This window comes from Anopheles nili, chromosome 2 (assembly GCF_943737925.1).
Source record: "Anopheles nili chromosome 2, idAnoNiliSN_F5_01, whole genome shotgun sequence".
In the NCBI taxonomy this organism is placed as follows: Eukaryota; Metazoa; Arthropoda; class Insecta; order Diptera; family Culicidae; genus Anopheles; species Anopheles nili.
In genome coordinates, this window is record NC_071291.1 from 4,046,975 (window position 1) to 4,067,658 (window position 20,684).

The 20,684-nt window shown below is 52.3% G+C and overlaps 8 protein-coding genes across 9 annotated transcripts; 4 read left to right on the forward strand and 4 right to left on the reverse strand.

Annotated features, from left to right (window-relative positions):
• Positions 1 to 2,451: 2,451 nt before the first annotated feature.
• On the forward strand, positions 2,452 to 6,051 carry LOC128731620 (uncharacterized). Its single transcript, XM_053824752.1, has 7 exons — positions 2,452 to 2,834; positions 3,227 to 4,146; positions 4,226 to 4,359; positions 4,439 to 4,514; positions 4,594 to 4,688; positions 4,753 to 5,083; positions 5,170 to 6,051. The coding sequence occupies exons 1-7, from the start codon at positions 2,461 to 2,463 to the stop codon at positions 5,730 to 5,732; spliced, it is 2,493 nt and encodes an 830-aa protein (XP_053680727.1). The 5' UTR covers positions 2,452 to 2,460; the 3' UTR covers positions 5,733 to 6,051.
• Positions 6,052 to 6,688: 637 nt separating this feature from the next.
• LOC128722214 (acylpyruvase FAHD1, mitochondrial) lies at positions 6,689 to 7,911 on the forward strand. 2 transcript variants are annotated; one of them, XM_053816068.1, is made up of 2 exons: positions 6,689 to 6,750; positions 7,209 to 7,911. In XM_053816068.1, exons 1-2 carry the CDS (start codon positions 6,689 to 6,691, stop codon positions 7,828 to 7,830), a joined length of 684 nt encoding a protein of 227 aa, XP_053672043.1. In that variant the 3' UTR covers positions 7,831 to 7,911. The 2 variants fall into 2 exon arrangements, 1 of the variants encoding a protein (XP_053672043.1); XR_008410791.1 differs by lacking the exon at positions 6,689 to 6,750 and adding an exon at positions 6,769 to 6,869 and having other exon boundaries at positions 7,209 to 7,250.
• Positions 7,912 to 7,920: 9 nt separating this feature from the next.
• Positions 7,921 to 9,148, reverse strand: LOC128721541 (phospholipid phosphatase 5). The gene is made up of 3 exons (XM_053815302.1): positions 9,027 to 9,148; positions 8,574 to 8,959; positions 7,921 to 8,492 (listed from the first exon to the last, which is right to left on the reverse strand). The coding sequence occupies exons 1-3, from the start codon at positions 9,146 to 9,148 to the stop codon at positions 8,011 to 8,013; spliced, it is 990 nt and encodes a 329-aa protein (XP_053671277.1). The 3' UTR covers positions 7,921 to 8,010.
• Positions 9,149 to 9,439: 291 nt separating this feature from the next.
• Positions 9,440 to 9,916, reverse strand: LOC128721542 (uncharacterized). Its single transcript, XM_053815304.1, has one exon. It carries the CDS (start codon positions 9,914 to 9,916, stop codon positions 9,440 to 9,442), a length of 477 nt encoding a protein of 158 aa, XP_053671279.1.
• Positions 9,917 to 10,187: 271 nt separating this feature from the next.
• Positions 10,188 to 12,525, forward strand: LOC128731232 (signal recognition particle subunit SRP72). Its single transcript, XM_053824338.1, has 3 exons — positions 10,188 to 10,296; positions 10,361 to 12,170; positions 12,258 to 12,525. Exons 1-3 carry the CDS (start codon positions 10,188 to 10,190, stop codon positions 12,418 to 12,420), a joined length of 2,082 nt encoding a protein of 693 aa, XP_053680313.1. The 3' UTR covers positions 12,421 to 12,525.
• A 116-nt stretch (positions 12,526 to 12,641) lies between these two features.
• Positions 12,642 to 15,823, reverse strand: LOC128721548 (uncharacterized). The gene is made up of 2 exons (XM_053815310.1): positions 14,959 to 15,823; positions 12,642 to 14,891 (listed from the first exon to the last, which is right to left on the reverse strand). Exons 1-2 carry the CDS (start codon positions 15,821 to 15,823, stop codon positions 13,153 to 13,155), a joined length of 2,604 nt encoding a protein of 867 aa, XP_053671285.1. The 3' UTR covers positions 12,642 to 13,152.
• A 432-nt stretch (positions 15,824 to 16,255) lies between these two features.
• Positions 16,256 to 18,488, reverse strand: LOC128732158 (bifunctional lysine-specific demethylase and histidyl-hydroxylase NO66). The gene is made up of 2 exons (XM_053825328.1): positions 18,365 to 18,488; positions 16,256 to 18,277 (listed from the first exon to the last, which is right to left on the reverse strand). Exons 1-2 carry the CDS (start codon positions 18,437 to 18,439, stop codon positions 16,349 to 16,351), a joined length of 2,004 nt encoding a protein of 667 aa, XP_053681303.1. The 5' UTR covers positions 18,440 to 18,488; the 3' UTR covers positions 16,256 to 16,348.
• A 1,208-nt stretch (positions 18,489 to 19,696) lies between these two features.
• On the forward strand, positions 19,697 to 20,101 carry LOC128732160 (39S ribosomal protein L33, mitochondrial). The gene is made up of 3 exons (XM_053825329.1): positions 19,697 to 19,737; positions 19,809 to 19,912; positions 20,000 to 20,101. The coding sequence occupies exons 1-3, from the start codon at positions 19,697 to 19,699 to the stop codon at positions 20,050 to 20,052; spliced, it is 198 nt and encodes a 65-aa protein (XP_053681304.1). The 3' UTR covers positions 20,053 to 20,101.
• The last annotated feature ends 583 nt before the right edge of the window (positions 20,102 to 20,684 follow it).

A 20,684-nucleotide genomic window follows, 5' to 3' on the forward strand; every position in this document is an offset into this window, starting at 1 on the left:
TCTGGTGCACATGGACGTAATCGATGTTTTGCTACGGACACGTTGCTTACTTCAATTTTCTGCTGGATTACAAGCAAATTCGCCTGCTGACGACTGCCGTCCGCGAGGCAGTTGAATCGCCTTCAATTACGACTGGAACACTTGTCTTTTCTTTCGCTCTGGCTCGGGTCTGCGCCATCACATCACCACATGAAGGCCCACATTTCCTGCACCGTTCCCGACGCACGCACTTCTTGATAGAAAACGCACTGCACGGGTCGCACTAGCTCCAGTTAGCAGTCTCGGTTGTGCGGATTTGCAATTTTGCACGAATATTTTACACGATGCCTTTCTTCCGTTTGCGCAAACCGTGCGGTTCGCTTGGAAGATTGGAAAAAAGTGAATGAGAATGAAAAATGGCTTCGAGCGAGCGCTCCAATCCTTCTGGCTCGTGAGCGAGAACGAGTCAGCAACTGGCGTTATAGGCAATCTGGCAGCTCGTGGCTGCGTGATTCACCACCTCGGTCATCAAATTTGTGGCATCCTCGTGACAGCGCCCATTGACGTTTCGTGACTAGCACGCGTCAGCAGATTTGAACTTGGATGTACGAAACCGTGTGCTGTTGTAACAAAACGTACTGATGGTTAAATCATTCTTATCTTAGTGTATCGGTATTATCGGTAAGATCAGTAGAATAAACATCGATTGACTTACAGATCAATCAATCATCAAGCATCAAGAACTTGAAAATATGCGGTTGATCTATTAGGTTCTTTTTAAATTTTATATAACACAATATCGCATCATCATTTAGACCGGGATTTTGAATAAAATTAGTAATATCAATGCTAAAAGTGAACGATTAAATTCAGTTATCTTTGGAACGTTGCAAGTGAACTAAGTTAATGTCGCCTATTTGGGTTTGTAGCTTGTGCTTGTTTTCCTTAATGTGACTAGCTCGCGCACGTTTCGCAACGAAAGTGACACTACCAGCTTTTGTTTCTTGTATTTGAAGCCGGCTTGAAAACGCTATTCGAAAATTGACCGTCAATGCACTGTCAGTTTCGGTATTCCAACTCAGAGAGAAAGAGATGGTACGAGGGAAGACGAGCGAGAGAGCGCTGCATTTTTGGGTCTCTCTTCCGTCTTTCTGATATTGTATAAATTTCGGCTGATAACAGATTGATAACAAATAGTTGGCTGAAAAGTTAGTTGAAGTGCTGTGTAGCACCGAGGTGGTGGCGCCTACCATAATCGGAACCGGTGTTCAGCGCGTTTAGAGAAAGCGCGTTTGTCGGTGATGTTCGCAGGCCTGATTTATTTTGCCTCACGTTGTTTTGCTCACCTCTTACCGAAATAGAAAAAAATAAAGTGCGCAACAGCTCCCCGTATGTGTGATAATAATCATCGAACACGTTGTGGTTTTGTCGTTCTCCCACAGCTTTCTTACTTTCGTGATCCGGTTGTGCTCGTACGTAACGTGCAGTGTGCTTAGTTTGTTAAAATTGTTAAACACCCTCCCAATCAGCGGGCAACCGGGTATCGATAAAAGATAAAAATCCCCCAAAATAATACATCCTTGCCAACCATGTGGTTAGCTGTCTCCTCTCCTCGCTCTACACCCACCACCGACCGCTGCTTCAATTGTGCGACGGTGAAGAAACGGAACTGAGCGATACTGCTGCGGTAGCACGTCCGTGCGTGAACGAGACGGAGCGATCGAGCGGCGCAAGTGCCGAGAGACAATCATAAAAGGATAATACGATACGATCAATCATCCTCGCTGATTAAAAAAGAAACACCCTCGCAAACGGGCACAATCGAAGTGCGTGCTTCCAGTGTTTGGTGCGTTTGCCCAAACGTACATCGGAGTCGTAGGTTTGAGCTACCCGAGGGTAACGAGCCCCAACATCAAGGCAGCAAGAGAACGAGTGAAGGTCGTCGTCGCCGTCGCCGTCGTCGTCGGGAATCGCGGCCAGCGTCGTCACGGTTGTGATCGCATCGCATCGCATTGTTCGTACGATGCGGTGACCGGAGTCTGCCAGCTGTCTGGTTGTTGTGCTCTTCGTCCACGTGCTAACTCCGTCGGTCAGCAGCAGAAAAAGGAACTACTCCCCCAGGCCAGCTCCCTTTGGTTCCACGGGGGGATACCACTGACGGACGGCGGCCTCACCACTGAAACAGCTGTTTGGTCGGGCAGGCAACGTGTTCGGCTGCTGCGTGGTAGCCCTCGGACTCGTGGCCCCGCCAGTTGCTAATCGCATCAGCGCATATCGTGGTCACGTTTGCGGAAACCGGCACTATTCACGTTCATCGATATTAAACCTGCCATTTAGTCCTGCTGTCGTGTGAGGCAACGAGAGGGCAAGGAATCGGGTGGTGGTGTCCATGCCAGACGGTGCCAAAAAAGTGTGTTAGCCGAACGGCCCGAGACCGGCAACGGGGGAAGAAGCATGACGACCGTGCGGGGTGACAAGAAGATGCGCGTAGTGGCGCTGGTAAGTGGCGGAAAGGACAGCACGTACAACATGATGCAGGTGGTGGCCGAGGGTCACGAGGTAGTGGCACTGGCGAACCTACACCCGAAGGATCGAGACGAGCTGGACAGCTACATGTACCAAACGGTGGGCCACCAAGGCATCGAGAAGCTGGCCCAAGCCATGGAGCTACCACTGTACCGGCAGATGACCCGGGGTCATTCCATCAACACCAAGGGCAACTACGAACCGACCGAAGATGACGAGGTAGAAGACCTGTACGAGCTGTTGGCCGAGGTGCAGCGAGAACAGCACGTCGAAGCCGTCGCCGTCGGTGCTATTCTTTCCGACTACCAGCGGGTCCGCGTGGAGAACGTGTAAGTGTGCGTGTGCATGCGTATGGTCCGATGCACCGAGCGCGATTGTTTATTTCCCGCTTATCTTATCGGTCTCGGCACACCGGCCGTTGGTGTATGGTTTTGCCATCCTCGCCCGGCGCGCAACACTTGCACGTGCTTTACATTGTTGTGTCACACGCTTGTTGACAGCACTCTGGCGCTGCGCGTTGTTGCGTGCATGTCTCGGGTTGCTTTGATGCACCATTTTCTTCTTCCTCTTCATCTTTCGGATGCTGACTGACATTCCGGCACGGGGGTTTTGAGATGGCTGCAAATTTACGACCACGATCGCGTTATCGCGAAACATTTCCGCTTACGCAACATTGTCATTCCGCCAAAGCCTAAGTCCAAGCTTTATCATGCCGTTTTAGCTGCACCCGGTTGAACCTTATCTCGCTGGCGTACCTGTGGCGGCGGGACCAGGTCGAGCTGCTGCAGGAAATGATCGACAGCCAGGTGCACGCCATCATCATCAAGGTGGCCGCGCTCGGGCTGATGCCGGACCGGCACCTCGGCAAATCGCTCAAGGAGATGCAACCGCACCTGCTGCTGATGCGGGACAAGTACGGGCTGAACGTGTGCGGCGAGGGTGGCGAGTACGAAACGTTCACGCTCGATTGTCCGCTGTTCCGGAGCCGCATCGTGGTGGACGACGTGCAGACCGTGATCAGCTCGGCCGATCCGGTCTGCCCGGTCGGTTACCTCAACTTCACCAAGCTGCGGCTCGTGCCAAAGGACCGCATCGAGCCGGTGGTGATAAAGAACTCGCTCGATTTTATCCACGATCTGAACGAATCGAGCTACAGCGACCTGAGCGACCCGGATCTGAGCGAAACCGAGCTTGAGCTGATCGAGCGCAGCAGCTGTGGGATGGCCGTGGCCGTGTCCCGGGGTGCTGTCATGCGCAATTCCTTCAGCAAGGACGATCTCACCGCGGCAACGGTGGCTGTGGCGCTGTCGCGCAGCAACAGCATTACGAAGGAGCTGACGATGGGTCTCGGGGGAGCGATCGAGAGTGGTACAGCGGCCGGGGGGATGTTCAGCAAATCCCCCGTCCGCATCATCACGAAGGCACGCGCCAGCATTCCGGAGGCCGATGGAGCACCTAGCAGCGATCCTGGCGGTCCAGTTGAGGTTTTGCCGCCGTTCCAGTACGCCCGGGAAAGTCGTCCATTGAGCAACCAGCCTCGTGCCATCGTGAACTCGAAGGGCTGGATGTGGGTGGCCGGAGTGCAGGGTTGCGGAGAAGACTCCCGACAGGCGATGGCCAGCGCGCTAGCGCAGCTAGAAGGTAAGCGCTAATGGATCCGCTACGCTTTTGGTCCGTTCAACTGATCGTCTGTCTGTTTGTTCGTTTTTTCAAACCGTAGAAATCGTTCAGTCCCGATCGTTCACGCTCCGGCAAATCTGCTACATCACGCTGTACGTGCGTAACATGGGCGAATACAGCTTCCTCAATGAGATCTACTCCCAGGTGTTCGCATTCTCCAATCCACCGACGAGGGTACGTATTAGGCAGGCTCGCGGATAAGTGAAAGAATCCTTTTATTTTATTACAAATCTTCTTTCCACACGCGTGTTAGGTTTGCGTGGAATGTCCCCTGCCAGCGGACTGTGCCGTCATCCTGGAGGCAGTAGCATTCAATCCCGTCTCCAGCGGTGAGTTGAACAGAAACTGTGGAGCACATTGTAGCCGACAGCTAATACACGTTTGCTTCATGTTCATGTTTGCCATTAGCTTCCGAGCTGGAGCACAAACGCCAGACGATGCACGTGCAGGGCATATCCCACTGGGCACCGGCCAACATCGGTACCTACAGCCAGTCAACGAAGGTAGGCGCTGTTTGCGGGAGCTTTCCTGCGCGATACTCAACCCGTCCGTTGTTCCGTTCTGCAGGTCGGCCACATCACGTACATCTCCGGACAGATTGCGCTCGTGCCGGGCAGCATGACGATCATTGAGGGTGGAATCAAGCAGCAGTGCAAGCTAACATTGCGCCACATCAGCCGGATAGCGAAGGCGATGAACGCGCAGGGTGGCCTGCTGCGGGACGTAGTCCAAGGCATCTGCTTCGTGACACACCCGGGCTACATTTACGAGGCCAGACGGCAGTGGGAACGGCGAACTGCGAACGCGATCATCGACTACATCGTGGTGCCAGCATTACCACGTGGAGCTTTGGTCGAGTGGCAGGTGTGGGCGCACTCGCACAATGACAAGTTTGACTGTATGTGGCTGGTGGTCACCAACGTGGATGGCGCTTTTCCCCATTTACACACTCACCCTCGATTCGCTCGATTTTCCTCGTTGCAGATGAAGAAACCGGATGTTCGATTGGCGAGTATTCGATCTCGATCCGGCGGCGTTGGAACTACGAGAACAATTGCGCCTCTATCGTGTGTTACGTGTCGACGGGATTAGCCACTTCGACGACTAAGCTGACCGAGCTGACGGACGATTATCTGCACCATCACAACCAGCTGGCGCAACGCGTCACGCGCGATCAGATCCACGACACGATCGCGTACGTTTTGCGCAAGCTTCTGCAGGCTTATCCGGGGCTGCTCGGGACAAGTCCGACTTCTCCGTCGGCTACCGGCAACGATGAGGCCAACGAGGAGGAACAGCTGGGTCCCCGATTCCATCCCGTGCCCGTGCGGGCTCCCGCACCGGATCAGGCGAAACCGGCGGTCCATCTGCGCGTGTTCTACCAGGTCGATGCCGTACCGTCGGTGCAGTTTCTGCTCGATGCCCTCGAAAGCTTCCTCGTGTCACCGGCGAATGTCGCCCGGATCGCGTACACCGTCATACCGGCCTGCCATCTGCAGAACTTTAGCACCTTCATCTCGATCTGCGGCCTGCGCCATCACGAGTAGGTCGCTAAAAGAGAAACAAAACAAAAACACCTGGGACTAAAGCTTTTCTTCGTTTTAAATAGATAGGGAAGAAGGAATAGTGGAGGGAAACACATTGTGAATCGAAAGACAACAGAGTAGAACAATAGAGCTGCGAGTAGCTACGTGTGTTTGTATGTGCGCGTGCGTGTGTCTGTTTGTGCGCGTTTGTACGTGTGTTTGTGCGTGTGTTCGTGTATAGGTGTATCTGCGACCGATAAAGGTGGTAAGGAGGATGGGGGATGTGGTGGGGCGGGATCGGTAGAGATCCCACCCGGCCGGTAGATGTTGTTAAAGAAGGAAGGAAGCCAGAAGGCCGAATATTATGTATAATGAACTGTTGATCAATACACCAATTGCCGGGATGTGCATACTGAGTTTGTTTTACCATTGGCCAATGGCTTTTTTTTTTCATTCAAGGACGAATCAGGATTTGAATTTTCAAGCAAAACATCATTTGACGGATTTGACAGGGTAAACTGTGTAAAATTAGCCCTCCATTCGGCAGTTTGTTCGCGCACGTGAGTCTTATTGAAATGATAGGCATCGAAAGGTACAACCACCAGATTGGAGGAGAATGGTCCACGATAAATCTCACCCAACCGGTTTCGCCAGCCAGTTGTCAGCAAGTTCCGCGCATCTTCCGCGTCATTTTCGTGCACTTCACCGCGCAATGGTGAGCGTTTCAATGAGCCGTTGCGGCTGTTGCCTGTCCGGCCTTATCACGGCCGGTGGAGGGACCACTTTATTGATTACGATAGCGCGAACCACTTGTGGACGGAGAGAGCGACTTGTTCGCTCGCATTGCAGCACGGACGTAGTAACAGCTGACGGCTCGGGTGTTGTGGTTGACGAGTTTTCACATCGAGGCACTGCCAGCGCTGCGCTTCCTGCTTAAGTTCGACAAAAGCGGATAGTTTGTGTACCTGGGCGGTGAAATGTCCCCGTCAAAGTTCTTCCATTCTACGAGGAAAATCATCGGTGCAGGTGTAAACTACAAGTAGGTCAAAGGCCGATCGTCACAGCTCCCACAATCACTGGGATGGGAGCACTGCGAAATGCAGCTGAGATAATGGATTTTTATTTCTATCCCTCCGCGCGCTGGTAGCACGTTCAGAGGTGAATAGTTTGTTAAGTTAAAATAGGAGAAAAAACGTACCTTGTGCATGGTTTTACTGCGAATTTTAATTACGGTTTTGATGAAAATTTACATTTGTCTCTGCTTCTAATATCTTACAAATTAGCCTCATTATCATTTGGTAAAATCGTTTCCGGTTAGCTACATAAACTAATAGCTAATAGTGGTACACGTAAATGTAACATATTTAAAAAAAACTCAGGACGGAAGAACTATTTTTTACGAAGATAAACGAGCTATTTTATAGTCCTTACGGTCGCAGCAAAGGGTGTTTTTTTACCTCGGCTGCTCTTCTTACGCCAATATAATCTCGATTGTAGGGAAATTTTGCGGCTCACAAACGCCCCGAAACCAGCAGCGCCGGTGATATTTTTCAAGCCCATCTCTTCGCTACTCGACGGCCAAGATAAGGGTGAAGACCCGTCATCGGCTATCCCTACTATCCGGGTGCCGCGTGTCTTTGATGGCGTGATCAACTTTGAGGCGGAACTCGGCGTCATCATCGGGAGCCGTTGCAGCAACGTTTCGCCCGAACAGGCGATGGCATACGTTGGAGGTTATTGTCTGGCCCTCGACATGACCGGTATGGACTTCATCATGGAGGCGCGCCCAAAGGGTTTGCCTTGGTGTCTTGGCAAGGGTTTCGACACCTCGACACCGGTGAGTGGGTTCATTACAAGCGCACAGCTACCCAACCCCGACAATGTGCGCGTCTGGTGTGATGTTAACGGTGTTCGCAAGCAGGACGACAGCACGTGCAATCTGATTTTCCCGATCGCGGAGCTTATAGCGTACGTTTCGCGCTACATGACCCTCGAGCCGAATGATCTGCTACTGACGGGAACACCGGCCGGCGGCGGTCCCGTGCGGCATGGGGACGTGATCGAGTGCGGGCTGGGCGAGGGTTTGGTGACGATGCGATGTGCCGTAGCTGACGAGTAGGTTTTTGGAATGTGAGATCAAAACCGACCGGAATGGTGCCCTCCGCGAGCTCCCATGTTAAGAATAAAGGTAAAAAATAAATTCGACGACATCTGCGGTAGTGTGTGGGTTGTGGGCGGTTCGCTATCTTGTGGGGGTTTTGCGCTTGGTGGCACAAGTTGCTTGCCTGCAATGCCTGGTTTAAATCCATTTTGCCTCCTTCTGCTCGACGGGCGAAGGAAGCAACCTACGGGATTCGTTATCCGATTCCTCAGCTCGACCATCCGGATGTGCGTCGTAGTTTGCGGTCAGGGGTGACTCAGCTGGAGTTAACAGTTGCGGGGAGCGCTTGCTGCGAGTTGGAGTGTGAAGCAGGGAGGAACCCGGTGCACCATCTCCGTGCTGTTGGTGCAGGTACGGAAGATGGCAATTGCGATCAGCGAATCGCGGATAATACTGACGATAGCATAGGTACGAAAGCAGTGATCCGATCAGCGAACCTACCGTCACATCTTGCCAGTGGTGATGATAGTCACATGTTCGACTGATCGCAATCATTGTTGCGGCAAATAGCGGCAATGCAGCCGCTATCAGCCTCACGGAACGGCCGCGGCCACGCTCGTTCATTAGCTGCAGCTTCCCGATAAGGTACCATGTGAGAAAACCGAGTCCTACGAATGCAACTGTACGTAACGCAAACAAAGTATGTGTGTTATGGCAAAGAGAAATTACATCAGCTTATCGTTTGCGGAAATGCAACTTACAGGAAGAATGGCCAGATGGGAAGCTTTTCCGTCCGTCCATCAAGACACGTGCCTCGGTTTGGGTGCAGCGTAGGTCATCGTTTATTGCACCGTCTGGAAAGCAACGCCAGAAGAAGTCAGGCCTTGGCCGGCCTACCGCAATCTTGATCGTGTTCGTCACCACACCGTTCAGTCCGAGACCTAGCGTGAAGGCAAGCACGGCACAACGAAGTTCTTGGCGGTCACGCGTTCTCAGGTACTGTAGAGTGAATACTAAACCGGGAATACCAAGCACGATGGGCCACAGGATGGTCAGCGGGACGTAGCTGTCCGTGCGCGGGTTTCGGTACAGCCACAACTCTTCCGGTTGTATCTTGCGCACAAACGGTTCTTTAAACTCAAGGGCTCTGCAAACATAGCAAAAAGCCATGATACTATAGAAACACCAGCAGGACTAGACTGTCCGGAACTTACATGTAAATGCACGTCAGTGCGATCCGAACGATTGTTTCCAAAAACAGATTCTGTTCTTGTCCACGCGGATGTTTTCTTTGAGTCGCCTCCATCGTTCCACCGCAACCGTAAGCCGATGCCATCGTTGTCGAAGACGCCATGCCACCCAGGAATGTGTGTTCAATGTGGAAACCCCCGATTGGTAGAAAACTTAAGTAAACGGCCGATGGAAACTGCAACACACCGCACTGGCACTGTTTGATGGTCGCACTTTTCGCGGACACGTTTGAAATTTATATATCGTATGATGAATCAGCTGAGTGACAGCTGACTGACCGAGAGAGACAACAGTGTCAAGGTTTGCATCATCCAAGCAGCAGATGATTCGCGAAATGGAGAAGAAAACAATGACATTTTTAGACTATGGTGATGGACTAGAGCTCCGATTTTCGTTTATTCAACATCGCAAACAAATTTAGGTAGTGGGTAAGTGTGACCCGAACATTAGCCCGTTCTACGATGGAATCAAGCGAGCGCGTAAATTTTTCCCTCGCACTGTTCAGTGAAGCCGGGCGAAGAATGCCGAACCAGGCTGCGGGATCGATACGGTCTTCGTCCGCCTCTACCGGATGGCTTTCGAGTGTCATTTGAGGAATGGCCAGGAACTCGTCCGATGTAACCGACACTGTTTTTAGCGCTCGGAATTGTTTGTAATCTTCGGTCGGCAGTTGTACAGCGCTGGCGGCATGTGGTCCCTTGGTAAAACGGGTGTGTGCCAAATCTATTCTGCCCTCGGTCGTTAAGTTTTCAATATTCTGGCTCAACTGCACGTCCTGTTCGATGAGGTCGAGCGAGTTGATCAGCAGTTTGTCCATCAACGCGCAGAGTTCGTCCCGTGTAGCGTCTTCCATAGTGCTGAGCGAAAAATTCGCAATGAGTTCGACGAAAAAACACAAACAACACAGCAGAGAAACGAGATCTTTTCGAATAGGCACAATTTCATTGTCATGTGATTTTGACAACCGACATCATGTGCCGTCGCCTACGTCGACGAGAACTGTCAAATGCGCTAAACCTTCTCGCAAGCTGGCGTTTTGGATTTCGATCCGATTAGGACGGTAAATTCACGTACAATAAGTTGGATTTGGTTCGCCTCGGAAGTGTGTAGATCGAGTCGACAACATGTCGAAAAGCGAGGCTAAGGAAGCCACCATACGACAGCTGTACACGGAGTTGAACAAGCATTGTTCTAGCGCTGAGTACGACAAGGCACTGAAAGCGGCCAACAAGAGTAAGTGTACACCCGGGAGATGCTGCGTGGCATTGACTCAATGTGTTACTCGTTTGTTTTGCAGTCATTGGTTTGGATGCGTCCGAGTGGAAAGCAGCCAAATGCAAGCTGGTATGCCTGATACAGACGGGAAAGTTCGAAGAGGTGCTCAAGTTCCTGGACCGTGGCACGACGATTCCGGACACGACCTTCGAGAAAGCGTACAGCGAGTACCGTTTGAATCGAGCAGAAGAAGCCTTCCGCACGATCCAATCGGCGACCGGTGGCGGTAGCGAACAGTGGGCCACCTTGAACCCTAATCTGAAGGAGCTACTCGCCCAAATCCTCTACCGACTGGAACGGTTCGACGAGTGTTTCGAACTGTACCGCGGCATTATCAAAAATACGCACGATGACTACGACGACGAGCGACGGACGAACATGAGTGCGGTCGCCGCGAATCGCTGCATCGTGGGTGGGGCTAGCGGTTCCGAGCAGCAGCTTGCCGCTGGTCTGCCCGAAGACACGTACGAGCTAACATACAACGCGGCCTGCGCCCTAGCCGGCCGACAGCAGTACGGTGAGGCGGAGCGGAAGTTGCGCACGAGCGAGAAAATGTGCCGCGATTCGCTCGAGGAGGATGGCGCCACCGAAGAGGACATCATCGACGAGATCACCATCATCAAGGTGCAGCTAGCGTACTGCCTGCAGATGCAGGGGCGCGTGAAGGAGGCGTCCGCACTGTACGCGGACGCGTTGCGCCACAAGACGAACGATGCCGCGCTAACGGCCGTGGTGAGCAACAACTTGGTGGTGATCAACCGCGACCAGAACGTGTTCGATTCGAAGAAAAAAATGAAGGTGGCCACATCGGAACAAGCCGAGCAGAAGCTCACCAGCCGCCAAAGGAAGGCGATCGCGTTCAACAACTGCCTGTTGGCGTACTTCGCCAGTCCGGTGGAGTGTGGGCTGCTTGCCAGTCGACTGGGAAATGCTCACCCGGATCTCGAGTTCCAGTCGCTGTTGGTGCGCGTGAGTCAACTCGCTCGCGATAAGAAGCACCGCGAGGCGGTCGAGTTGCTGGAAGGGTACGCGCAGCGGTTGCCACGGGACCACACGATCGAGTTGCTACAAGTACGGTTCGCTATTGTGCAACTACAGCTGGTGGCCGGCAACCGGAAAGCGGCTATCGAGTCGTTGGAGTCCCTCGGTGAGGCACGCTACCAACCCGGTGTCGTATCTGCCCTAGTCACGTTGCACCTCGGACTCGACAATAAGCAAGCGGCATCGGAGATCCTGAAGAGCGCAGTCGACTGGTACAAGCGGCAAAAGAGCGCCTCGATCAGCGATGCTGACCTGAGCGACATGTGGCGACAGGCCGCAAGCTTCCATCTGCGCGGTGGCGAGCCCGAAACGGCCGCCAAAAGCCTGGAAGAGCTGCTTCGGACGCACCCGAGTGACATGAAGCTGCTTGCGCAACTGGTCATCGCATACGCTCAGTTCGACCCGAAGAGGGCCCAGCAGGCTAGCAAACGCTTACCGACGCTCGAAACACTTACCACCGTGTCGGAGATCGATGCTCTAGAGGCGACGAACTGGATGATGATCGCGAAGGCGGTTCGGCGCAAACAGGGAACGACCGGTACCGGTGGACGCACTGGAGACCAATCACCAGGTGCAGGGACACCATCAGCCGAGCAGCAGGCCGCCCGGAAGCAGAAGCGCAAGAAGCGTAAGGGCAAGCTGCCCAAGAACTACATCATCGGTGTCCAACCCGATCCGGAACGGTGGCTACCTCGCTACGAACGAACTGGTTACCGCAAGAAGCGCGATCGCCGCGTGAAAGAGGTCATCAAGGGCAGCCAGGGTACCGCTTCCGGTCAGGCCGATCAATTGTAAGTCACCGCATCTAGTCGAATCACAGATCATCAGTTGGGTTTTTTTTCACTTTGTTTTTCTCTGCTTAATTCCATCCTTTACAGCGACATGAGCAAGGCGTACAACCAGACGAAAAATTCTCCCGCAACACCGGGCGCCAGTGGATCGGGTGGTGTAAGCCAACTCGAGCAGATTGCGGCCGCTGCCGCTGCCACCCGCCAATTACCTCGCAAGAGTCAACACAAGAAGAAGAAGGGTAAACACTAAAGCACTTTTTCATGTGCTGGGTGGGCAGATTTGGTTTGTTGCAGACATATGGTGGTGATCTAATAAAAATAGGCTAGTTCTTTGCGATAGGGCCATCGCGTCTCAATCGAAGAAACGATTTGTTGTAAATTATCAGAGAAACGAAAAATCAATCACTGAAATTACACGGAAATTAATCTATCGCTTCACCATAAGCGCAGTTTCACTTTCCCGGTCGTAGTGGATGAAAATTTGCCAAGACCCTTCGCTTCGGTTTCTCTTGCAGTGGAACGATTGCAGCATCGGATCGGTAAGGTACACGAACACTGATTCTTGGTAAACAACCTTTTATTTCCAAATTTGTGCTCGTTTTGAATAATGACTTGACAGTAGCTACGCTATATAAGTCTAACATACGTAAATAATATCGCGAAAATCACATATCGCCTTGGTGTACATGTTTTGTCTTAAAATTTTGCCCAAGCTGATCACGTAGATTGGTGATGTTGAAATAGTAACACCCCAAATCACGAACTAACAAAGGATGCGGCTAGTAATACAGCATTCATCTAGCAGATGCTATCTTATTGTGCATAGAGCAAACACGTCGGGCGGTTAAAATTGTACGTCTTGGATAAACGATAAAACAATATAGTCATGTGAAATCACAATTCAAAACTGCGCTAAAGTCTCCCGGATTCCCAGATCCGGATAAGGCCACTTGTGCTCCATGCAGCAACGAGACGAAGTCGCTTACTGTAAATTGGGTTCTTCAGAATCGGGCTTGGATGCGAACGAATGCGGGTTTTCGATGGCACTTCCGAAGAACAAAATCGACATTTGCACAATAACGTTGTTGTTGACCGGAAATAGCACCTCAACAATTGCCTTGACTTTGCCATTTACAAACATGACTGCCTTTGCCCTATGCGCATGGCGGTCGTTCTCGTCTTTTTCCAGTACCGTTGGCGTACCGCTTTTCAGCAGGTACCGTAGTGATTTGAATATGCGGACTCGATCGGTTTTACAACCCAGCGATGGCATCAGCGCTAGCCAGTAGGCAGCCCTTGCCGGATGGCCAAACGGAATCGGCTCGTCGCCGGTGATAGTCTGAGCGAAAGGTAGCACCTTGCGGGCCGTATCAATGATGTCCTGCTGACTGTACGGTCTAGCGAACACCACCGTACTGTTATTCATTTTTAGCACACATGCCTGCACCAACAGCTCCTCGAAACGCTTTTTTATCGAAAGCGGGCTTGGCATGACTGGGGCTTCCGTCTGTTGTTTAAGTGCAAAGAAAAGGTAAAAGAATACGTGCACCACGGTTGCCTCACTGTCGGCCAGTGCGTGCTGTAGCATGTTCGCTAGGTACTGCGAATTGATGCCAAGACAGTCGATCACCTTCGTTAGCAGCCCAACCGTTTCGAGCTGCTGCTCGGGCATGTATTTTGTGCTGATGCTGCGCATCCAAACGCGACCCGCTCGACCCATTTGCTGCGGATCGACGTCGTGACAAAGCTGCAGGAAACGCTCATCCTGGAAGAGTGTCTCATGAGCCGCCGAGGACATTTGCCCAAACTCGCACGCCGTGATAGCGAGCAGTGGGCTGACGACGATACGATCGTCCTTGAATACGATGTCCTCAACTGTTTTGATGTCTGACACAGCCAGTAGGCACTCAATAGCGTGGCGATAGTTGTTATCGTGACATTTGTCCATCACTGATGTATATTCAGCAAACCAACGGAATAGAGCTGGGTCACCTCCGATGATACGACCGGACTCGCGCAACTCGTTCATTCGCTCTGTTTTGGACGAACTCATCAAGCTGAGGCCGTTCAGCAGTTTCATTCGATCGAGCCCAGGCGTGGCTAGGAATTGGCCCACGGTGCTTATCGAAAAGCGATGGTTATTCTGGCCGAATTGCACATAGTCGGACAACGGTTTGTACACGACGTGTGGCAACTTGTTGAGCAACATTAGAATTTCTAACACGTTGTTCAGCGTTCCTTGCGACCACGGGGCGCGTTTACTATCAGCGCACAGGACGCCAACGTGGGCGGTCAAGTCTTTCAGCAGAAATAGCAGCTCCTTCAGCGCATCCCACTTGAGCGTGAACATTTTCTCGAACTCCAGCTTGTACCCGTGCAGCTCGATAGAGACGAATTTGTCATCCACTTTGAAGCTCTCGTTGTTATTTAGGAAGTCGAAAACAAGCTTCAGCCACATGTCCAGCTGCGAGCCTTCGATGCGCTTTCTAAGCGTCCCGGTGGCCACGTTCTCGCACAACCCGCCGAAGAACTTTACCAGCCCATCCACCTGCATCCTTTCGAACAACATCTTGGCCGTCACCAGGAGGAAGTTCTCCCGGTACGCGTAGCACAGTAACGCTCCCAGCTGGACCCATTCGGTGTTGGAGAGCTGGGACCAGCCGCCCACCGTACCGATGATTTCTTCCACTGTTTTTGCGGCCGTCGCGAACCGCATTCCACCTGTGTAGGCGAGATAAATGTGGACAAAAATGAGCTATACTATGCGGCACTCGGGCAGCCAGCTTACCTTTCAGTATCTTTTCGGTGCGGTCAAGCATCAGCAGCTTACTGGCCGGTAGCGCATTGCGCAGCTTCGAAACCCGGCTGGCCGCGGTCAGTCCGGCACTTGCGAACGTTACCAGATTAAACGCTAAGGCGGCAGTGCATGACGCCACGACCGAACCCTTCTCGTGATGGACCCCGTCGATCAGGTCCGCGATCGCGAATCCCACCAGCGGCGCGGTGGTCAAACACAACAATATCGGACCCGTCACTGGGGCCAGCGGCGTGAAGGTCAGCAATGTCGCCGTGATGGAGCCCACGGTCGCAAGGGTCTTCAGCTTTTCGGTTGGACGCTCGATTACCCGGCAGTCGAGCAACGGGAGGCTCGGGATTCCTCCTCCGTACTCGATGATTCCGTTGCGTGGATACCAAAGGACTCCCTCGGGTAGCCTGTTCGAGGACAGGAACTTCTCGAAGCTGTCGTACTTCCGGTTGTTCATGTCGATGTAGACGAAAGTGGAGGCGGTCGCACTGCATCTCACGCGCATGACGATAGCCATGCTCTTGGTCGACTGGGTCGTGCTTTTAGATGCTTGTCGCTTCTCCAGCACCAGCGGGATGAAACACACCTGCAGCGTTGGCATGCGCTCGACGATGGGGTTCAACTGCTGGTAGTGTTTTTTATCGTACAAGTCGGGCTGCGCAAACTGCTTGAAGTCATTGATTTCCTTCGCGGGTGTGTACCCGTTCGTGTACCCGATCAAGTTGGCCATCTCTATCTTGGACTGCACATTGAAGAGCTTGTTCTGAATGTTTTCTTCCGCGACGTCGACCCCTCGGTGTAGAAAGTCATGCATATCTCTGGCGATTTCTTGATGTTTCACCGCCATGTTTTCTCCGTATTAGCGCAACGAAACTACGAAAAAATAAAAACACACACCCCACAATCACGGCTAACATTAACTCACACTTTTCCGGTAGGCGTCTGTTTTGTTTCGTCGTTAGCCCCCGTGGCTGTGATCTTACGTTGCTATAAGCTGCATACCACCGAATGACTGATAGCTTATGTGCAGTTGCAGTAGAGAATGACACGTTCGGCCATGTTTAATCCGCGTTTACACGCGATGCGCAACGTACTGCACCACTGTCAGCTGCAACTGCAACGGTAAGCGCAAAGAAATGCGAAAATTAATCCTGCGCTGATACTCAGGCAGGCTCCTCTGGAACTGCATTCTCAAGCTAAATCACCAAAAAGTGGAGAGGTTTTTTTTCGGACTCCAATAAACGGCCTTCAGCTTTTACGCCCGAGTTCGAGCAATCGTTTGTGCTCGATTGCCATGCTTTATTAGCTTGACGTGCTCTCTCAGGTCGAAAGAAATGTTGGTGACAAAAAAAAACGAAGATCGCTAGGATTACTAGGACGAGGTGGTCTCTTCACCGGATGGTGGTGGTGGCGCGGATACACCCGGTCGACGGCACACAATCAGACCCTTCTCCCAGAGGCTTCGGATGAACTCGAGCCGATCCTCGACGGGTAGGTTGCTCACGGGAACGTACCGGGGGTACATCTTGATGAGCAGCTCCACACCCAGCGCCGTCTCGTGGTCCAGCTCGAGGAAGTTCGCCTCGTACTGGTGGTACTCGCGCGAATTGTCCGTGTGATAGTAGATGCGCAGTTTCTCCTCCTCGCTCACCAGCCGCAGGATGTTACGGCGCAGCAACCGCACCGAGGACCGATCGTCGATGGGTCGGGCACACCGCACGGTCCCATCCGGCCGGAAGTCGTAGTTGCCCGCCCCGTACACCGTATCGTCCCACTCGGCAAAGTCGATCATGGGCGGCAGCGCGTCATGCTGGAACCGCTTCGCCAGCTGATCAACGGCCGCATCGATGGCCGCGTCCGAGAACAGCTTGTCGAACATCGTGCGAATGCGCACGGTCAACCGGCGCCGCTCGGTGCTCACCTCGTCCGAATGCACGATACCAAAGTGCCGGTGCAGATCGAGCGGCAGCCCTTCACGCAGTTGCTGCTCCTCCTCGGCGGCACTGGCCAACGCCACCGGAAGCATCTGCTCGAACAGGTCCACCCAGCTGTTGCGCTGGTACACGCTCACTGTCACGTGCAGCGAATGAGCTCCCGGTACGGTTGCGGCCTGATGGATGTAACCCCGCGGAAAGTACAACAGATCGCCCGCTTCCAGCACGACATCCAGCAGTGGCGCAGCCAGTTCGTCCTGCCGCAGGTTTTCGGACGAAAAGCGGGCCAGCTGCTCTTGGGGCGTGCGAGGTGCATACACGCGCCACCGTTTGCGGCCCTCAATCTGCAACACGAACGCCTCGATGTCGTCGTAGTGTGGCGCGAATCCTTGGCTACCGGGCGGGGTCAGGTAGAAGTTGGCACCCGTCATACAGTGGAAGTACTCCTGCAGCTTCACGTTCAGCTCGTAGATCGAGCGCAGGTAGGTTTGTGGGTTGAGCATGCGCACGCTACAACCGGTGCCGTAGAAGTGCCACAGATCCGGTGGCAGGACGCGCCCATCCGGATTGTGCGTTTCACGCTGCCCATCCACGTACGACGTCACGTCGATGTTCTTCCCGTACTCGATGTTGTTTGTGCGTAGCATTTCGTCGATCATGGCACGTGACAGCAGTCCAGCGTAGTACGCACGGTCGTTACGCTGCAACAGCAGCGGTTTGCGCTCCCAATACGTGCGCATAAACTCCTCCACCGTGGTCGAGGGACCGACGAGCCACGCGAACGTTTGCCGTCCAATCGTCACACTGTCCAGCTCGTGAACGGCCATGCCCTCGGACGCACCATGTCCGGTTAGTTGGGTGGGTTCGTGTTGGGGCGTCTTTGGTTCCTGCTTGATGGCCATGCGCTTCAATGGTGTGAAGCTGGTCGATGGTGGTAACATGAAACCGGCGGATGTTGCCGCACCAACCGTCGTCGTACCACCATTCGTGGATGCGCCCATCAGACCCACGGATGATTTGGAACCGTTTAGCTTGGAGCGGGATTTCTTCGATTGCCGTTTCGACGGTTCCACTGTGGCGCCGTTCGGTTGTCCGGCCGGTGAGTTGCCCGTCGAGGAGGGTTGCTGTTTGACTTTCTTCTTTTTCGCCGTCGCCGTTGCCGAGGTTACCGAAGGCTGCTTTGTCGAGTACAGCTTGATGTGGAAACGCACCTGCTTTGCTGCGGCGCCTTTTTGCTTCTTCTTACTGCTCGCATCTGTGCTACTCTCAGGGTGTTTTTTCTTCTGCTTCTTAAGTGCGGGCGGCGTGGCGTCGACCGGTTCTACCGGTGCTGTCAGCCGTTTTTCGGGGCTCGTGTCGCTGACGTGCTAACAGGGAAAGGAAAGAAGGACAGTTAGCGTAGTTGGCAAGGGTTCGCCCGCTATTTGACGCACTTCCCGGGATCGAGTACGTACCTCGCCATCGGCCGATTGCGGCTGATTTACTTTTCCGGCCGGCGAACCCGATTGCAGGGGGCTACTCGAGGCCATGGTCGGGGTGGCAGGTTTTTTCCTTTTCTGTTGCGGCTTTTTGCTAACTGTGGGCGATGGAGCCGCCTCCGGTGTGCCGCTATCACCATCAACGGGGGGCGATTTCGGAACCTGCGCTTCCGTCTCCATCGGTGATGCTTCCGTTGCGGTTGTCTACGAAATTCTCGCGTGGTAAAATACGCGTTCGCATTCGAAAGGACTCCCAGCAGAACAGTTACAAGGCGGCACAAGTGGTTGCCAAATCACGTCGCCGGACTAGGCCGCCGTCCGGTAAAGGGCGCAAATCTTCTTTTACTTCTTCGCCACTTCGCGGATGATTCTGGCGAGAGAAAAACACATGGTTGCGCACCATGCACAAACAAAACCGGTGAAGCACAACTCTACCGCGTCGGTGTGTTTTTGCAACTTACATCTGCAACTGCTTGAAGGGCGGTGGTGGCGCGTTTCTGACTCAATCAAAACGTTCCAATTTTACACCGCACGCCGTGGTACTAATGAAAACATGAACCCCGCGCGCACACAACTCTTTGATATGGACAGCCGTGGTCGAGATAGTGGTACACGATCCGACCAAGTGCAACATGACCGTAGAAACGGTATCTTTTTGACTGGTTCGATGACTGGTATTTGCCTTTGAGTGATTTATCATAATTTTTTACGTAAATGTGTAGTTAGGCGTATAGAATGGATAAATTACAAATTATTGCATCCAGTGAACATGGTCTGTTACAGTGCGAAAGTTGCGTGCATATCTGTTACGGCTTGCTTGACAGTAACGTCAAAACAAACGTGCAGCTGTGCAGAGACAAATAGTTTTAAATTGCAATTTGCGGACGTTGGAATAAAGCGAAAAATGTGATATTATATCATAAATTCACTGCAAAAGACTCAAACGGTGATGTAGATTTGATTTTATCACTTTTTAGCACATAAACTTAACGTAATGTAAAGCCGAATACGTCATTGATGTATTTGAACATAAAATTGAAACACAAATCATCTACTACAAAGCAACAAAATATGGTTCTCATATTGCGTATATTTCTTGAACGATTTATTTTGTTGTTTTGCAGGATAAGGTAACCGAGTTTTTGATTATAGATTTTTTCTTAAATTTGCACCGAATATTAACGTCAACCCGCACCGTCCATACTGCGTACACGCTGTGTAGGGGTTTGTTGTGACGTTTGATACCGTGCGGTGGTTTTCATACATTGCCTCTTCGCGTAATCGTCCTGAAGTGCTCCCTGCACCGCTATGTTTCTCACAAATATCCTGTTGAAAAAAGCCAAAAGCAAGTAAGTAATACACGCGCTAGCTCAGGCACATCTCACACGTCCTTCCAATGTAACCCTTTTCATTGCCATAGGAATATCCTCGTGATGATGGAGAGCGCCGTCAGTGGGCACCAGTTTTCGATGATTCGGGAGAGGCTTGCAGACAAGCTGGAGGTGATCCGCTTTGACCCGTTCAGTAAGTATATCGCATTTCGGCGATCGACCAGTGACAACAGGCTTGGGCAGTGTTCTCATACATTCCCAATCGTTTATCTCCACACAGTCCAACGGATGTCCCTGTACCGGGAGCGTAAGCGGTTGCGAAGCCTAAACTAAACCCGTGGTGTGGCAAACGTAGGCGCTGCTGTACATAAATAAAGAGCATTAGAGTTAAAACTAAACGTTCCGTGCACTGAATTTTGTTTAAAGCCTCGTTATGACTGTGGCAGCTTCTTTTTTCTCCCCAACCGCTGCACACAATCCATGCAGACATTTCTAAAGTGTTGGGTTTTTTTTTGCTAACATGCCGAAACACGAAATACATGGCACCATTCTTGCGCCAACGTAAAATAGTAGTAGCGACCCCTGCACCACAATCGCGCTACTTTATTAAATATTGCTTCCGGCATTAAAAGTAGCCTAGCGACCCCTGCAATTTGGCCAGCCTCGTTCCGTCTCTGTCGCACGATGAGCCATGCGCTACCGCCTAGACGCATGCTCGCCTGGTACTTTTGATGCGGTTTTCGGTCATCTTTCGTGCTGGAAAAAGCGTGCGCGAGCCGACCAGCGAGAAAGCGCTGCTGCCTCCTGCGCGTCATGCGACCCTGGTAGAACGCAACGTTGCGCGTGATGCTTTTCGGAACCAAAAAGAGGCGCGTTTTTTCTGCGCCACGTGGTGCATGGCTTTGGATATACACAATTTTTTTTTCAAAATAAAGAACCACCGATTTGGATTGTTTGTTTTTGTT

Excerpts from the sequence above, each read along its gene's own strand:
- LOC128731620 (XM_053824752.1), top strand. The coding sequence starts at position 2,461 with ATGCGCGTAGTGGCGCTGGTAAGTGGCGGAAAGGACAGCACGTACAAC. Across the intron at positions 4,515-4,593 it reads ATTCAATCCCGTCTCCAGCG|CTTCCGAGCTGGAGCACAAA; the intron begins GTGAGTTGAACA and ends GTTTGCCATTAG. Across the intron at positions 4,689-4,752 it reads CCTACAGCCAGTCAACGAAG|GTCGGCCACATCACGTACAT; the intron begins GTAGGCGCTGTT and ends TCCGTTCTGCAG.
- LOC128722214 (XM_053816068.1), top strand. The coding sequence starts at position 6,689 with ATGTCCCCGTCAAAGTTCTTCCATTCTACGAGGAAAATCATCGGTGCA. Across the intron at positions 6,751-7,208 it reads GGTGCAGGTGTAAACTACAA|GGAAATTTTGCGGCTCACAA; the intron begins GTAGGTCAAAGG and ends TCTCGATTGTAG.
- LOC128721541 (XM_053815302.1), bottom strand. The coding sequence starts at position 9,148 with ATGGCATCGGCTTACGGTTGCGGTGGAACGATGGAGGCGACTCAAAGA. Across the intron at positions 8,960-9,026 it reads GCACTGACGTGCATTTACAT|AGCCCTTGAGTTTAAAGAAC; the intron begins GTAAGTTCCGGA and ends CTATGTTTGCAG. Across the intron at positions 8,493-8,573 it reads CCCATCTGGCCATTCTTCCT|TTGCATTCGTAGGACTCGGT; the intron begins GTAAGTTGCATT and ends CGTTACGTACAG.
- LOC128721542 (XM_053815304.1), bottom strand. The coding sequence starts at position 9,916 with ATGGAAGACGCTACACGGGACGAACTCTGCGCGTTGATGGACAAACTG.
- LOC128731232 (XM_053824338.1), top strand. The coding sequence starts at position 10,188 with ATGTCGAAAAGCGAGGCTAAGGAAGCCACCATACGACAGCTGTACACG. Across the intron at positions 10,297-10,360 it reads ACTGAAAGCGGCCAACAAGA|TCATTGGTTTGGATGCGTCC; the intron begins GTAAGTGTACAC and ends TTTGTTTTGCAG. Across the intron at positions 12,171-12,257 it reads TCCGGTCAGGCCGATCAATT|CGACATGAGCAAGGCGTACA; the intron begins GTAAGTCACCGC and ends CATCCTTTACAG.
- LOC128721548 (XM_053815310.1), bottom strand. The coding sequence starts at position 15,823 with ATGGCGGTGAAACATCAAGAAATCGCCAGAGATATGCATGACTTTCTA. Across the intron at positions 14,892-14,958 it reads CACCGAAAAGATACTGAAAG|GTGGAATGCGGTTCGCGACG; the intron begins GTAAGCTGGCTG and ends TCGCCTACACAG.
- LOC128732158 (XM_053825328.1), bottom strand. The coding sequence starts at position 18,439 with ATGGCCTCGAGTAGCCCCCTGCAATCGGGTTCGCCGGCCGGAAAAGTA. Across the intron at positions 18,278-18,364 it reads CGCAATCGGCCGATGGCGAG|CACGTCAGCGACACGAGCCC; the intron begins GTACGTACTCGA and ends TTTCCCTGTTAG.
- LOC128732160 (XM_053825329.1), top strand. The coding sequence starts at position 19,697 with ATGTTTCTCACAAATATCCTGTTGAAAAAAGCCAAAAGCAA. Across the intron at positions 19,738-19,808 it reads TTGAAAAAAGCCAAAAGCAA|GAATATCCTCGTGATGATGG; the intron begins GTAAGTAATACA and ends TCATTGCCATAG. Across the intron at positions 19,913-19,999 it reads GATCCGCTTTGACCCGTTCA|TCCAACGGATGTCCCTGTAC; the intron begins GTAAGTATATCG and ends ATCTCCACACAG.